At 49.5% G+C, this 13,364-nt stretch overlaps 1 protein-coding gene across 2 annotated transcripts in view; it reads left to right on the top strand.

Annotated features, from left to right (window-relative positions):
- Dnai2 (dynein axonemal intermediate chain 2) overlaps positions 1-5,543 on the top strand; it is a 34,291-nt gene extending 28,748 nt beyond the window's left edge. For both annotated transcript variants that reach the window (XM_052758913.1, XM_052758912.1), the window contains exons 11-13: positions 86-232; positions 2,167-2,394; positions 4,810-5,543. In XM_052758913.1, coding sequence (XP_052614873.1) covers positions 86-232; positions 2,167-2,394; positions 4,810-4,926 — 492 coding nt within the window. In that variant the 3' untranslated portion in view covers positions 4,927-5,543. The remainder of the gene's footprint in view (positions 1-85; positions 233-2,166; positions 2,395-4,809) is intronic.
- Positions 5,544-13,364: the final 7,821 nt, after the last annotated feature.

The following is a 13,364-nucleotide window of genomic DNA, read 5'->3' as shown; positions in this document are numbered from 1 at the left end:
ATGTTCCAAGAGGGCCAGATAATAGGATATGCGTGAACTTGGTTTTCTTTCCCACCCTACCTGGTTCTGCTGACCCCTTCAACAGGTGTGTGACGAGGCCCTCTTCTGCCTCCGGGTTCAGGACACCGGGTGTCTCATCGCCTGCGGCTCCCAGCTTGGAACGACCACTCTGCTGGAAGTGTCCAGCAGTCTCTCCACCCTGCAGAGGAATGAGAAGAATATAGCTTCTTCGGTGAGTGCCAAGGCGAGGCCCACTCTGTACACGTTGAGACCTGGCTGGTCACATAGAGACCAAGTCAGGCAAAATGGGTTGCCACTGTTGGCAAGGGCAGCGTAGTGTCACCCAACTGTCAATCCGTCCTTGCTCCGTTGCTAGCGTTCAGAAGTCCCAGCCAGGTCACTCAGCGTGCCCAGGCTTTGGTGTCTCAGCTGTAAATCAAAGCAGTTTGACGGAGTATAACAATGAGACTTTTGGGCAGCAAAGCTTCTCAGTGGAAGGTCTGATGGCTGCCCACAAAAAGGACAATGGAAGTGACCTGCCTGATGATAGAGCCTGTGCTACCCCTCTCCCTACCCTGGGGCTCACTCCCCAGCAGCATGGGGGGCGCTGGGATTGCAGTTCTTGATGCTGAGGCTAGGCTAGCCTCCTGGCTGTGCCTGAGGCTGAGGCCTCACCCCCGAGCTGGGGATCAAAATCACCATCTTGCCTATCCCAAAGGGCATTCTTCACTGTAGCCTATGTATGTGGGGCTCCTTGGAACTGAGTAGCTCAGTGGCCCTGCTCAAGGATGACCTTGAATTTCTGATTCACCAACCTTTGCTTCCAAGTCCTGGGGTTGCTGGTGTGTGTCACCATACCGTTTACACAGCTGGGTCTCTGCCAGGCAGGCACTCTAACAACTGACCTACATCTCTAGTGCTGTGAGTAAGTGCGGATTTGTTTGTTTTGAGGCAAGGTCTTACTTTGTAGCCTTAGCTTGGCCTTGAACTCACAGAGATCCACCTGTCTCTGCCTTCTGAGTGCTGGGTTTAAAGGTGTGCGCCACCATATCTGGCTTAGTTGTTTGTTTTTTTCCAATGCATGAATACAAATAAATGAAAGCGGATGTTAAAAGTTTACATAATTGGAGTTGTATTTTCACAGTCACGAATTTACTTGATGTATAAGTATGTGCTGACATCTTTTTAATTTCATAGAAAATAGTTCAATACACAATAAATCTCTCGGCTCTGGCATAGATTTATATATATATATATATATATATATATATATATATATAGAGAGAGAGAGAGAGAGAGAGAGAGAGAGAGAGAGAGGGTTTTGCTAAGTAGCCGATGCTGTCAAACTTTCTTTTGGGACCAGTAGCTCCCCAAACAATGACATGGAAACTTATTATTAATTATGAAAGATTGGCCTTAGCTTAGGCTTGTTCCCAATTAGCTCTTATAACTTAAATGAACCTGTTTCTATTAATCTATGTTCTGCCATGTGGCTCTTTACCTCTCCTTTGTATGTCCAACTTCCTCAGTGTCTTGCTGGTGAATCCACCTCTCTTCATCCCAGAATTCCTATCTCTGCCCGGAAGTCCTGCCTAGTCTCTCCTGCCTAGCTAGCTATTGGCTGTTCAGCTCTTTATTAAACCTTAGGCAGGCAAGGTCAAACAGAGACACATCTTCACACAGTGTGGCAGAATACCCTGCAACAAGCCTAGGCTGGCTTACACTTCCAATAATCCTCCTGCCTCAGCCTCCTGAGCACTGAGATCGTAAGTATGCACCGCCATTCCTGGCCTAACCCTTCTTTTATTTATTTATTTATTTATTTATTTATTTATTTATGTATGTATGTATGTATGTATGTATGTATGTATTATGTATACAGTGTTCTGTCTGCATGTACCCCTGCCCGCCAGAAGAGGGCACCAGATCTCATTACAGATGGTTGTGAGCCACCATGTGGATGCTGGGAATCGAACTCAGGACCTCTGGAAGAGCAGCCAGTGCTCTTAACCTCTGAGCCATCTCTCCAGCCCCCAACCCTCCTTTCTTGATATGACCCCCAGCAGACCTCACCAGGGACAAATTTCCATAGAAGCCCAGACTATTCTGGGGTTTCCAGCCATTTCCTTGCCTCCCTCGCCACCAGCCTATCCCTGTCTGTCCCAGATATTTGAACGTGAGACCCGGCGGGAAAAGATCCTGGAGGCCAGACACCGTGAGATGAGGCTGAAGGAGAAAGGGAAGGCAGAGGGCAAGGATGACGACCAGAGGGATGAGGAGTTGGCCCTGGACCTCAATGAGCTAGTCGCCAAAGCCGAGGAGGAGTTCTTCGAGGTCATCTTCGCAGAGCTGAAGAAGAAGGAAGTGGAGGCTTTGAAAAAGAAAGCCAAGCCCGTAAGGACCTCAGCAAGGGGCCTGGGTGGGCTGGGGTTTGGGAGAAAGCCCTAAGGCCTGCGTTCTGCCCAACTGCTGACCTCCTGGGTGACCTTGAGCCAGTAGCTTTCCTGGATGGATCTTGACTATCCACTGGTAAGAGGGCGGACTCACTCCTATCTCCTGAGGAAATTTGTTTCCCAAGAGACACCAGGCTCCTTGAGGGCCGGAGCTCCATGCCTCCTGCTGGCCTCCTCCGCATGATAGGCTCATCTTAACATGGTTGGTACCTCCTGGATCAGGGCCCTGGGAATCTGTGAGTGAGGGCTTTGAGGCCCAGGGGAGGACAGGGCTGTGATATTTGCCCTCTGTGCACTGCTCTGGCTTAGCAGGTGACAGGAGCGTGGAGTGTGACTGCTCCCCTGCCCCTGGCCCCAGCTCGCAAGCATTTTCTATCTTTGTCCTCCGGCCTCTCACTCTGCTTTTCAATCCCTCAGCTGCCATCTGGGAAATAAGAACGCACTGTAAAGACGGTGCCTGGTCACCGTCTGGGGACAGAGGGAAAAAGAATCTTCTCCGTCCACATCATTGTTCTTAGGGTTCCAGGTAGGAAGGAGACGAGGGCCAGATACAGGAAAACAATGAAGCCAGGCTACTCCAGCGCCTGCTCTTCTAACTTGTGTCATGAGGTCTAAGGACAAAGTGAAAAGGTGGGGCCCTTGTTTAAAAAGCATTTAGGGGAGGGGCTGGAGAGATGGCTTAGCAGTTAAGAGCACTGGCTGCTCTTCCAGAGGACCCCAGACAACTGTCTCACTCAACTCAAGTTCCAGGGGATCCAATGCCTTCCTCAGACCTCTGTGGGCACCAGCCATGCATGTGGTACTCTGACATGCATGCAAGCAAAACACACATATGCATTAAAAATAAACAAACAAATAAACATGTTTTAGTGGAGCCAACAAGATGGCTTCATGGGTAAAGGCACTTACTACAAGCCTGATGATGAGTTTGATTCCTGGGGACCCACGTGGTGAAAGTAGAGAACCAAGTCCCACAAGCTGTTCTCTGACTGCAACAAGATGTTGTGGAATTCAGGTCATATGCATGATCACATATGTGTACACACACACACACACACACACACACACACACACACACACACACAAATGAATAAATGTAAGAACTATTTAGAAGGGTCTGGGATGTAGCTTAGTTAGACTACCTGCCTCGAATTCCTAAAGAACTGGGTTCCATATTTAATTCCATACCATAAGCCAGGTGGGATCATGAACACTTGTCATGCCAACATCTGGAGATCCAGGCAGGAAGGTGATGTCACATGAGGAGGTTGTCAGACCCCCTGGAGATGGAGTTAGAGGTGGTTACAAACCATCTGACACGGGTTCTAGGAACTGAACACAGATTAAGAGTGCTCTTAGTCACTGAGACATCTCTCTAGTACCCCCTCATTCTGTCTGGTGACACTTGCTCTGTCTCTCTCCCACTGCTTGAGGACAGAGAGTGATTTTGTGATGCAGTTTGTATTTGGAAAGCCCTTGACTGAGAGCCACACCTGTGAGTGGAGAGGGGAGCCCCCACTGACAGCACAGGCAGGCAGGACCAGAGTCCTGACTCTCTGACCTGAAGCCCCAGGCTCTTCCCAGCTGCCACTCCTGATCCACCCCATCCTTCAGAAAGCAAAGGTTACAGCGCCTTCCAGGAGGCCAGCAGGCATGTGCTTGGTGCCCTACATCCTGAAATGCTTTCCAATGCTTTCCTTGCCAAGTTTAAACATTCCAGATGAAGCTGAACTGGAGAAGGTGTTGAAGTTCACCGACTCAGCCCCTCTTCTGCCCATCCCATACCTCCTCTTCTCTTAGTCTTTGCAGTTAGCCTGAAATTCTGGGGGTGTCAGAGAGCGCCACTCAGAAGCTAGGAAGAATAATCCATACCTGTAACCTGAGCACTTCGGGGAGCCCAGGCAGGAGAATGCAAAAAATTTGAGGCCAGCCTCTGTTATACTACAAGAATTGGTCTCAAAAGAACGAAAAGGGGCCAGGGGAGGGGGGAGGCTACCCCATGATGGAGGCTGTCTCTAGATGCTGTCTCCTTTCATCTTATCTGTAAGCCTAGCCCTCAAGATGTCATGCCTACATCACAGGTGAGGGTGGCAAGGTGCCCCATGTGGAGCAGGCTCAAGGTCACCCACTCCGTAAGTGGCAGAAGACTGGCTCTGAGATGCCCAAAGTCTTGCCTGCCTTCCCCCATCCCATGGCTCTGAGCACCTGCTGGGCCAGCCTGGAGCGGGCACTACAGGCGCCTAGGGACTTACTCTCTGGTCTCCCGACAGCTCCCTGCCCTTGGCCTTCAGGGTTTTACCTCTGGGAAATAGGGAGGGCCCGCTCCTCACCAGCATTTCTGTTTTTGCTTCAAAAGAAAAAGCCAAGTTTAGAGACAGAGGATGGAGAGGAACTGTTGGAAGACAATGCCGGAGAGGAGGAGGAAGCGGGTGAAGATGCAGGTGAAGAGAGAGAAGATGATTTACCCACCTAGGGCAGCCTCTGCCCACAGCCCTGTCCCTTTGTGTCCCTTGCTGGCCTTCTCGATGCCACCTCTTCTGACAAGTGCAAGCTGAGTTTCTTTCTTCGATAAATTTTGATGGAGACAGATCAGGGACAAGTCACTAGCCCATACTGGGGACAAGGCCCGAGTGCACCCCTTTCTCGGGTGGGGGGATAGGGCTTGTCTCTGTGCTAGCTCCCTTGGCCTCAGCTACACTGAGGTTCACTCTGACTCAGGGCCCACACAGCCTTCCGTTAGACTCTAGATAGATCCCTATTCTGCTTATCACAGGTTCTCCAATTAGTAGTTACCAACGCCTTTCTCTAGAAGCTTCCAGAGCTCAGCTGAGCTTGCCCTCATGGTACAGGGGCACCTACAGAGGGGCAAGTTTCTTTCTCCCTCTCCACTTCCCTCACCTACTTTCAAATAGGAGCCCAAGTTTTGTCCCTTTCTCCAATGCCTCTCCCAGCAACCCCCAGCGGGTATCTTGACATGCAGCCGCATGAGGGTGATCTTGAGAGAGTAGGTAGGATAAACCTGGCTCCCTTTGTACATGCATGCTTTTTATTGCTATGTATCTTGTGAAAATTAAATCAGTGATAACAGCAGTCAGTGTTTGTCATGAATCCCACACTCGGGGCCTCTCGTTGATCTCATACAATTCTTCCAAAGTTCCTGGGAGGTTTGTGTTGATCAGCCCTTATTTTACCAAAGAGGAAACTGAGGCTCTAGGAGAGTCACCTGGTCACAGGTGCTGCGGAGTGGAGCAGGGACAAGAGCTCAGGCAGTTGACTGTGGGCCAGGTGCTATGCAGAGCAGTAGGCCCTTTGGGGTTAACCACTGGGCTGGGCCCCAAAGCCATGGCTCCATACAGCAGTAAGTGGGTAGAGGGCACCTCAGAGCCAGCTCTGTCCCCATACAAGTCCCAGAGGGTCATGGATTCTGTGGCTGTCAGCAGAGATTCAAAGTGCCTGCATTAAGAATAGTATTGGCTGGGCATGGTGGCACATAATGCCATTAATCCCAGCACCTGGAAGGCAGAAGTAGGATGGATCTCTGTGAGTTCAAGGCCAGCCTGATCTACAAAGTGAGCTCCAGTACAGCCAGGGCTTCACAGAGAAACCCTGCCTCAAAAACAAACAAATAAACAAGCAGAACAAAGGCCTGAGAGCTAGCTAGCTTAGTCAGTACAGTTCTTGCTGTGCAGGCATGAGAACCTGAGTTTGATCCCCCAGAACCCATGTACGAAAGAAAGCCAGCCATGACGCCACATACTTGTAATCCTAGCCTAGGGAGGTGGAGGCAGGCCGATCCCTGGGGTTCACGGCCTAGCCAGCCTAGATGAATCAGTGAGCTCCAGGTTTCAGTGAGAGACCCTGTTTCAAAATAAGATAGATGCCATCCTAAGGAATGGCACTCAAAGTTGACCTCTGACCTCCACATGCTAGCATTTGGATATTTTGTAGAGAGAAGACATTGAGTTGTTGCATTTGGCTAGACTTTGATGTCAGTAGTCATTGTTCGTGTTTACTGAGGGTTCAATCATTGTTCGTGTTTACTGAGGGTTCAATCTTCACACGAATCCAGGAAGAGCCGGCCTCACCACCTTCCTCTCACACATCCCCAGTGTAGCAGGTGACAGAGAGCAGAGGAACTTGCTGGGTCTTGTAAAAGCAAACGATAGAGCTGAGAGTTCAGCTCAGGGTTGTTCATGATCCTTAAGCATGTATCACACACTTGGCACTCTGAGCTCCTCCCTCCAGCCTCAACAGTGGGCTCAGCAGGGGCCCTGCTCCATACCTGCTGCTGCATCGGCGGGCAAAGGGGACTGGAGGAAGCAGAAGGCTCCTCACCATAAGATGAAGAGAGGAGACACGGGGACCACCCATGCTGCCCTAAGGGACTCTCTTCTCAAAGGTGTGATTCCCTGTGGGGTGGATTTTGCCACACTGGCAACATCTGGGACATTTTGAATTAACACACCTGGTAAGTGAGTTATTCCTGGCATTACACACAGAAAGAGCTGGGTATTGTACTGCTCAGCATTCTAGGGTTATCAGGATTCTAGACCCCCACCACAAAGAATGGTCTTGTCCAAAGTGTCAGCAGAAGGCTGGAGTAGAGCCTGCCTCAGCTCTGGATCCAATCCCCAGCACTAGAGAAGCTAGGGGGTGGGTGGCACACCAGCAATCCCAGCGCTAAGAAAGAAGAGGCAGAAGAATCAGACATTCACAGTCTCTACATACCAAGTTCAAGGCCACCCTGTGCTACAAGAGACTCTCTCACACAAACAAGCAAAATGAGATGGAGTCAGGGTGCAGCAACCCAATTTGGAGAGCAAAATCAATGAAATGGAGTGTTCTGGGGGAAGATGCAGCTGCTTGTTGACTTGGACACTGATGGGCCGCTCTGAGGGGCTGCCACTCTGCACTCAAGGCAGAAGAACTCAAGGCCGTTCTGGAATGTTGGCCTTTGTTTCGTGCTTGCAAAAGCGGGCCACCTGCTAGGGCCTGAAAATCCTTTCCTGTGGGTACAGAGGGTGCCACTGTGACAGGAGGGCATTCCAGAACGAACTGTGGGAAGAAAAAGGCCTGCGGACAGTGCTGGGCAAGAGGCTGGAGAGCTCTGTGCACATGGTGTCCCTGTTGCCATCCTTACTGCAATGACCTTCTTTGGCCTCATGCACCTGACAGCTATTGTCCATTTCCCTCTGTGGTGGTCAATCTTTGTAGGATGAAAAGGGCCCAGGACAAACACCCTGACCTTGACTTGGGAACAGGGATTGAAATCCCACCAATCCCTGAGCCCCCTGAGCACTAAATCCTACCAATCTCTGAGCACAAAAACCCACCAATCCCAAGCCACTCTAAAAACTGTACCCCATCCTCCCCACCCCACTCCCACCCCCCCACCCCCACCCCCACCAGGAACCCTATATAAGCTCTGCACTACTCTGTTCATTTCGCTGAGGCCTTACCCTAGAGGCAGCCACCCTCCTGGATTCCTCCCTCCCAATAAATCTCTTGATTGAGATTTGGGTGAGGACCTTCTTGCACAGGAGTGGAGCTGAGCAGAGAAATAACAACTTTCGCTGGAGCTAGAGCAGAGCAGAACTGAAACACTCTGCTCTGGGGATGGGGAGGAGACCCGGGATGGGAAGGGACTTTCCCCTAGCAGAGCAGAGTTGTTACACTCTGGGGGACCTAACCTGAGCTGTAACACTTTCACTGGGGAAACTTTCCCTTAAGTGCTTAGGTGGAGCAGCGCTGAAACACTTCACCAGACCTGGGCAGAGCTGTAACAACTTCTCTGGGAAACCCTCCCTTGCCCAGCAGAGTTGTTACACTGGGGAAACCTTTTTTTTTTTTTTTTGGAACAGAGCTGTAGGCTGCTGCACTTATACACTTACAGTAACTCTCTGGTATTCCTTGGCTCCCGACTGCCAGGATCCCTTTCCAGGATCCCTTTCCATTCAGGCTGCAATGCTTACAATCTTCACTGTCAACTTGACTAAATTTAGAATCACCTAAGAGCCACAATTCTAGATTTATCCATGAGGGTGTTTTCAAAAAGGTGTAACTGAGAGAAGGCCCACCTTGAATGTGGGTGTCACCATCCCATGGACTCAGGTCTCAGAGTGAATGAAAAGGGAAACATGGGAAAGCCACCCAATGCCTGTATCCATCTCCCTTTTCTGCTTCCTGGTCCATCCAGCTATGAGCAAGCAGCCTCACATACGTGCTGACGCAGCCACAAGCCACCTATACTGCTATACATTCTCTGCCTTATAAAAATTATATATATGTATGTATATATATATGCATATATATAAAGATTTATTATTTTTATTTTATGGCATGAGTGTTGTCTATGTATACATGTACCACAGGCATGCCTGGTGCCCACAGAGGTCAAAAGAGGGTCTGGAAATGGCCAACGCCAGGCTAGTTATGGAGAGTCATAGTAAGCTGCATGAAAGGTGGCCAGACCCCTGTGTCCACACAGTTATATGTCCCCATCCTATGCCTGTGAGAGTGTCACTGCAGCCACCACAACCCTGTGACTGCCAGGTCAAGCTGCCCACCATTTCTTCCATGAGGCCACTGGGTGCTGGGGTCCCAGAGCAGGATGCTGAGGGAAAACCCTGTCACCCTTCATCTTTAACCAAATAAAGCAGCCCCTAGGCTTGATGGGATGGGCACAACGCTGAAACAGGGGATGACTGCTAGTGCCCTCCCAGGGTCAGATCGTCATCCCTATCCAAGCTAAGAGAAGCACCTCTGAGTGCTAGGGTCTGTTGATGAGCTGGGAGACTGAGCTGGGAGCCAAGGACAACAGGAAGTTTACAGATGGGACAGGAATAAATGCAAGTGGGGTGCTTATTGCCTGACTAACAGTAACTTCACTCAGCTCTGAGCCGGGTCCTTGTCGTGGAGTGTTGAAAAAAACAGATTTGAACCCACCCTCCGAGGGCTAGAACTCACACAATGGTGGCAAAAGAATGAAGTTTTGTTTTGCCTTGTGACAGGGTCTCATGTAGCCCAGGCTGGTCTTGAACTCTCTATGTAGCTGAGGATTACCTTGAACTCCTAATTCCACTGAATGCTAGAATTACAGGTACATACCACCATGCTTGTTTATGCAGTGCTGGGGATGGAAGCCAGGGCTTTATGAGTGCTAGGCAAGCGCTCTACCAACTGACCAACATCCCCAGCCTCTGGGGTGACTTTTTTTTTTAAATGCATGCAATGTTCTGCCTATGTGTATGCCTGCACACCAGAAGAGGGTGCCAGATCTCATTATAGATGGTCTCGAGCCACCATGTGGTTGTTGAGAACTCAGACCCTCTGGAAGAGCAACCAGTGTTCTTAACTTCTGAGCCACCTCTCCAGCCCCCTGGGGTGACATTTTTAAGGAATACAGGGCATTATGGGAGGGATAACAGGAGGAAAGGTCCTAGATTCTCAGGAGTATAGGGAGAAGCTCTCAGGTGCCCTCCATGAGAAACTGACAAGCTGAGACCCCAAGGGGAAGTGTGAGGCAGCCAGGTGGTGTACAGCATATTTCTGTACACATTTGCACACATGTGCCTGTCCACCTGTGTAGACATGTAATCGTACATCAACCACGGTGGCTTTTCCATTAGCAAAGGCAGGGCTTGTAAGTAAGTGGGCGAAGATTTCAACGAACTCAGAAAGTCTGAGCTCAATTTGGCTCATAGTGACCCTTGATATCTGCAGCATCCCAACACTGCCCAGTCTGAGAACTCTCATGAAAACAGGAGAGGGTGTTGTCATGAGCTTCATCCACATCCCCTAGAGGGGGAGAGGGGGTTAGTGACGGGTGTAATGGATTTAGCATCAGAATCAGTGTGGAAACTCACCTCTGAGTCTGAAGATGTTTCCAGAAAGGTTTACCAGAGTGGAGAGGAAGCACCATGAATGTGGACAGCGCCATCCCCAAGGGCTGGAGTTCAGGACCAGCCCAGTCCCCTCCTCTCCCCTCCCCTGTCCTCCTCCTCCCCCTCCTCCTCCCTCTTCCTTATTGGGGATATAATTTTTGCCTCATGCAACAGCTACCACCATTTATTTTCTTTCTTCTTTTTCATTTTGTTGGTTTTTTGAGACAGGGTTTCTCTGTGTAACAGCCCTGGCCATCCTGGAACTTGCTCTGTAGCCCACAGAGATCCACCTGCCTCTACCTCTCAAGTGTAGGATTAAAGGTGTGTGCCACCACCGCCTGGCCCTGCATGTTGAACTGAACTCCCAAACTTTGAGCCAAAATAAACCTCTCTTTAGTTTCTCTCATCAGGAGTTTGGTCACAATAACTGAAAAATAATGACTACAACTTCAGTACAGAAGAGAATGTTTGCAAGTAGACAAGACTCATCTTCGAGATGAGACTCCATGTCAGATGGGCTGAGACCTCTAGCTTTGAAGTGATTTGTTTTGAGATGAGGTCTCTCTATGTAAGCCAGGCTGGCTTCAAATTCACTACAATCCTCCTGCCTCAGCTTCCTGAGTGCGGGGATTACACATAGACACAGCCATACCTGCCTCCAAATCTGCTTATTTTTTACTCATCAGTCACGATGGGCCATCTTGGGTGGGGTTTATGGGTGTGGAGGAATAACAAAGAAAACTAGACAAAGCCCAACAGAGCAGAGACTTTTCTAAGTGACCCAAAGAGTCGATTCAGGGTCTAAAATGCTAGCTGAATGGGAAGTGGTGGCACATGTTTGTAATTTTATCAGTTGGGAGGCTGAGACAGAGGATTGTGCGTTTGAGGCCAGCCTAGACTAACAGTTTTGGCTCTCCATCTCAGAACAAAATGAACAGGTAGGAAACACTCTGAACTCACAGCCGGGTTCTCTGTTCCATACCTCCCATTTGCAAACTGGCCAGTCTCCGAGGCTGCTGGGGCCAGAGAACAGGGCAAAGCTGGGGACCCCCTGCAACAGACTTTGGGTTCCAAGCTTAGCTAGGATTATATATTTATCAAACTCAGGGCTGCCGGCTGCTTCCTGCTGCTGTTTATTAATAACTATCCCTAACACAAGCTCCTGGGGGAAGCCCAGGAAACCAGTCCCAAGGCACGGGCTGACATCGTGCTCTGGCTCTGGGTGTATGCCAGGCGGCCACCACAGCCCCGAGGGATGGGAGTGCTGACTTTTCCAGCTTCTTCCCTGAATTGGAACCCCACAGAATCTCCCTCTCTGCTCTTTGCAGGGGTTCTGGGCTCAGCTTCAGTGGAGACAGATGACAAAAAGGACATCATTATATTCAGGAAGAGTTCCAACACTATCCAGGGGACACAATGAGGACGGGAAACCCAGGCTCCCAGAAGCTAAGCCGGTTGAAGGAAGAAAACCTTAGGACTAGAATCCTGCTTTATGCAGGCCTCCTGAGGGAAGGAATCTTTCCACTGGGCACCTGGAGTTGTGGAATTGTTGCTACTGTTACCAATAATTGCAACTGTTTATCCATTGTTCCACTCGAGTGTGGAATTGTTGCTACTGTTACCAACAATTACAACTGTTTATCCATTGTTCCACCCAGGGTAGAACTGTTGCTACTGTTATGAACAATTGCAACTGTTTATCCATTGTTTCACCGTTCACCTGGCCCCCTGGCAAGCCTTTTGACATCTACAAAGTTCACAGTGGAGAACTGTGCCATGCACTTTTTGTTTGTGTGTGTGTGTGTGTGTGTGTGTGTGTGTGTGCTTGCTTGCTTGTTTGTTTTTTAATTTCAAGAAACTCTCTAACCCAGAAAAACAACAACAACAAAAACAAAAAACAAGCTGGGTGATGGCACATGCCTTTAATTCCAGAACTTAGGAGGCTGAGTCAGGGGGATCACTGAGTTCAAGGCCAGTCTGATCTTCCAGGACAGCCAGGGCTACAGAGAAACACTGCCTAAAAAATAAAAAATAAAAAATAAAAATTAAGAAACTTGTCATTTTAAAAAAGACTCTTTTTTTTTTTTTTTTTTTTTTTTTTTTTTTTTTTTTTTTTTTTTTTGGTTTTTCGAGACAGGGTTTCTCTGTGTAGCTTTGCGCCTTTCCTGGAACTCACTTGGTAGACCAGGCTGGCCTCGAACTCACAGAGATCCGCCTGGCTCTGCCTCCCGAGTGCTGGGATTAAAGGCGTGCGCCACCACCGCCCAAAAAAGACTCATTTTTAATGGTGTGTTGGTGGTGGTGGTGGTGGTGGTAGTGGTGGTGTGTGTAGGTGCCTAGGTCAGAAGCATCCATTCACTGGTGCTAGAGTTACTGGCGTTGTGAGTTGCCTGATATCAATGCTGGGAACTGAACTCAGGTCCTCTGCCAAAGTAGCATGTGCTCTTAACTCCTGAGCTCTTAGCTCCAACCCCCTCCTCCCCCCACAAAAATATTTTTACTCAAAAAATTACTTTTATGTATTATGCATATGTACTAGAGTGCCCATGTGGAGATCAGAGGACATTTGGGAGCCAGTTCTGGCCTTTCCACCACGTGGGTCTCAGGAATTGGACTCAGGTAGTAAGGCTTGATCGCAAGCTCCCTTACAGGACAAGCTCCCTTACAGGACAAGCTCCCTTACAGGACAAGCTCCCTTACAGGACGTGCCATCTAGAAGGCCCGCAGAATGTTTTAAGTAAGCTTATGACTGTGTTGACCCACATCCACAACTAACCTAAGTCAAATGCAACCTGGGGCCACGGTGGTCTCTCCTGGGTGGTGCTAGCCTGGCAGGCAGTCTGGGTCCATCCATTTTGACCTAGATTCTGGGTTTATGCCTCAGGCGTGGTTTGCTAGTGGGCCAACACCAAGGGGACTTTTCCATAAGACACATCCCACCAAGCCAGGTGCCACAGGGTGAGGGCACAGTTCTTCACCCGTGGTCTCATCCTCTCTGCCTCTGGACAGTGAGTGCAGCCATCCACAC

This window comes from Peromyscus californicus, unplaced genomic scaffold (assembly GCF_007827085.1).
Source record: "Peromyscus californicus insignis strain IS unplaced genomic scaffold, ASM782708v3 Scaffold_3__1_contigs__length_106647218, whole genome shotgun sequence".
Lineage (NCBI taxonomy): Eukaryota > Metazoa > Chordata > Mammalia > Rodentia > Cricetidae > Peromyscus > Peromyscus californicus.
Note: the sequence above shows the minus strand (reverse complement) of the source record. Positions and strands in the feature narration are given on the sequence as shown.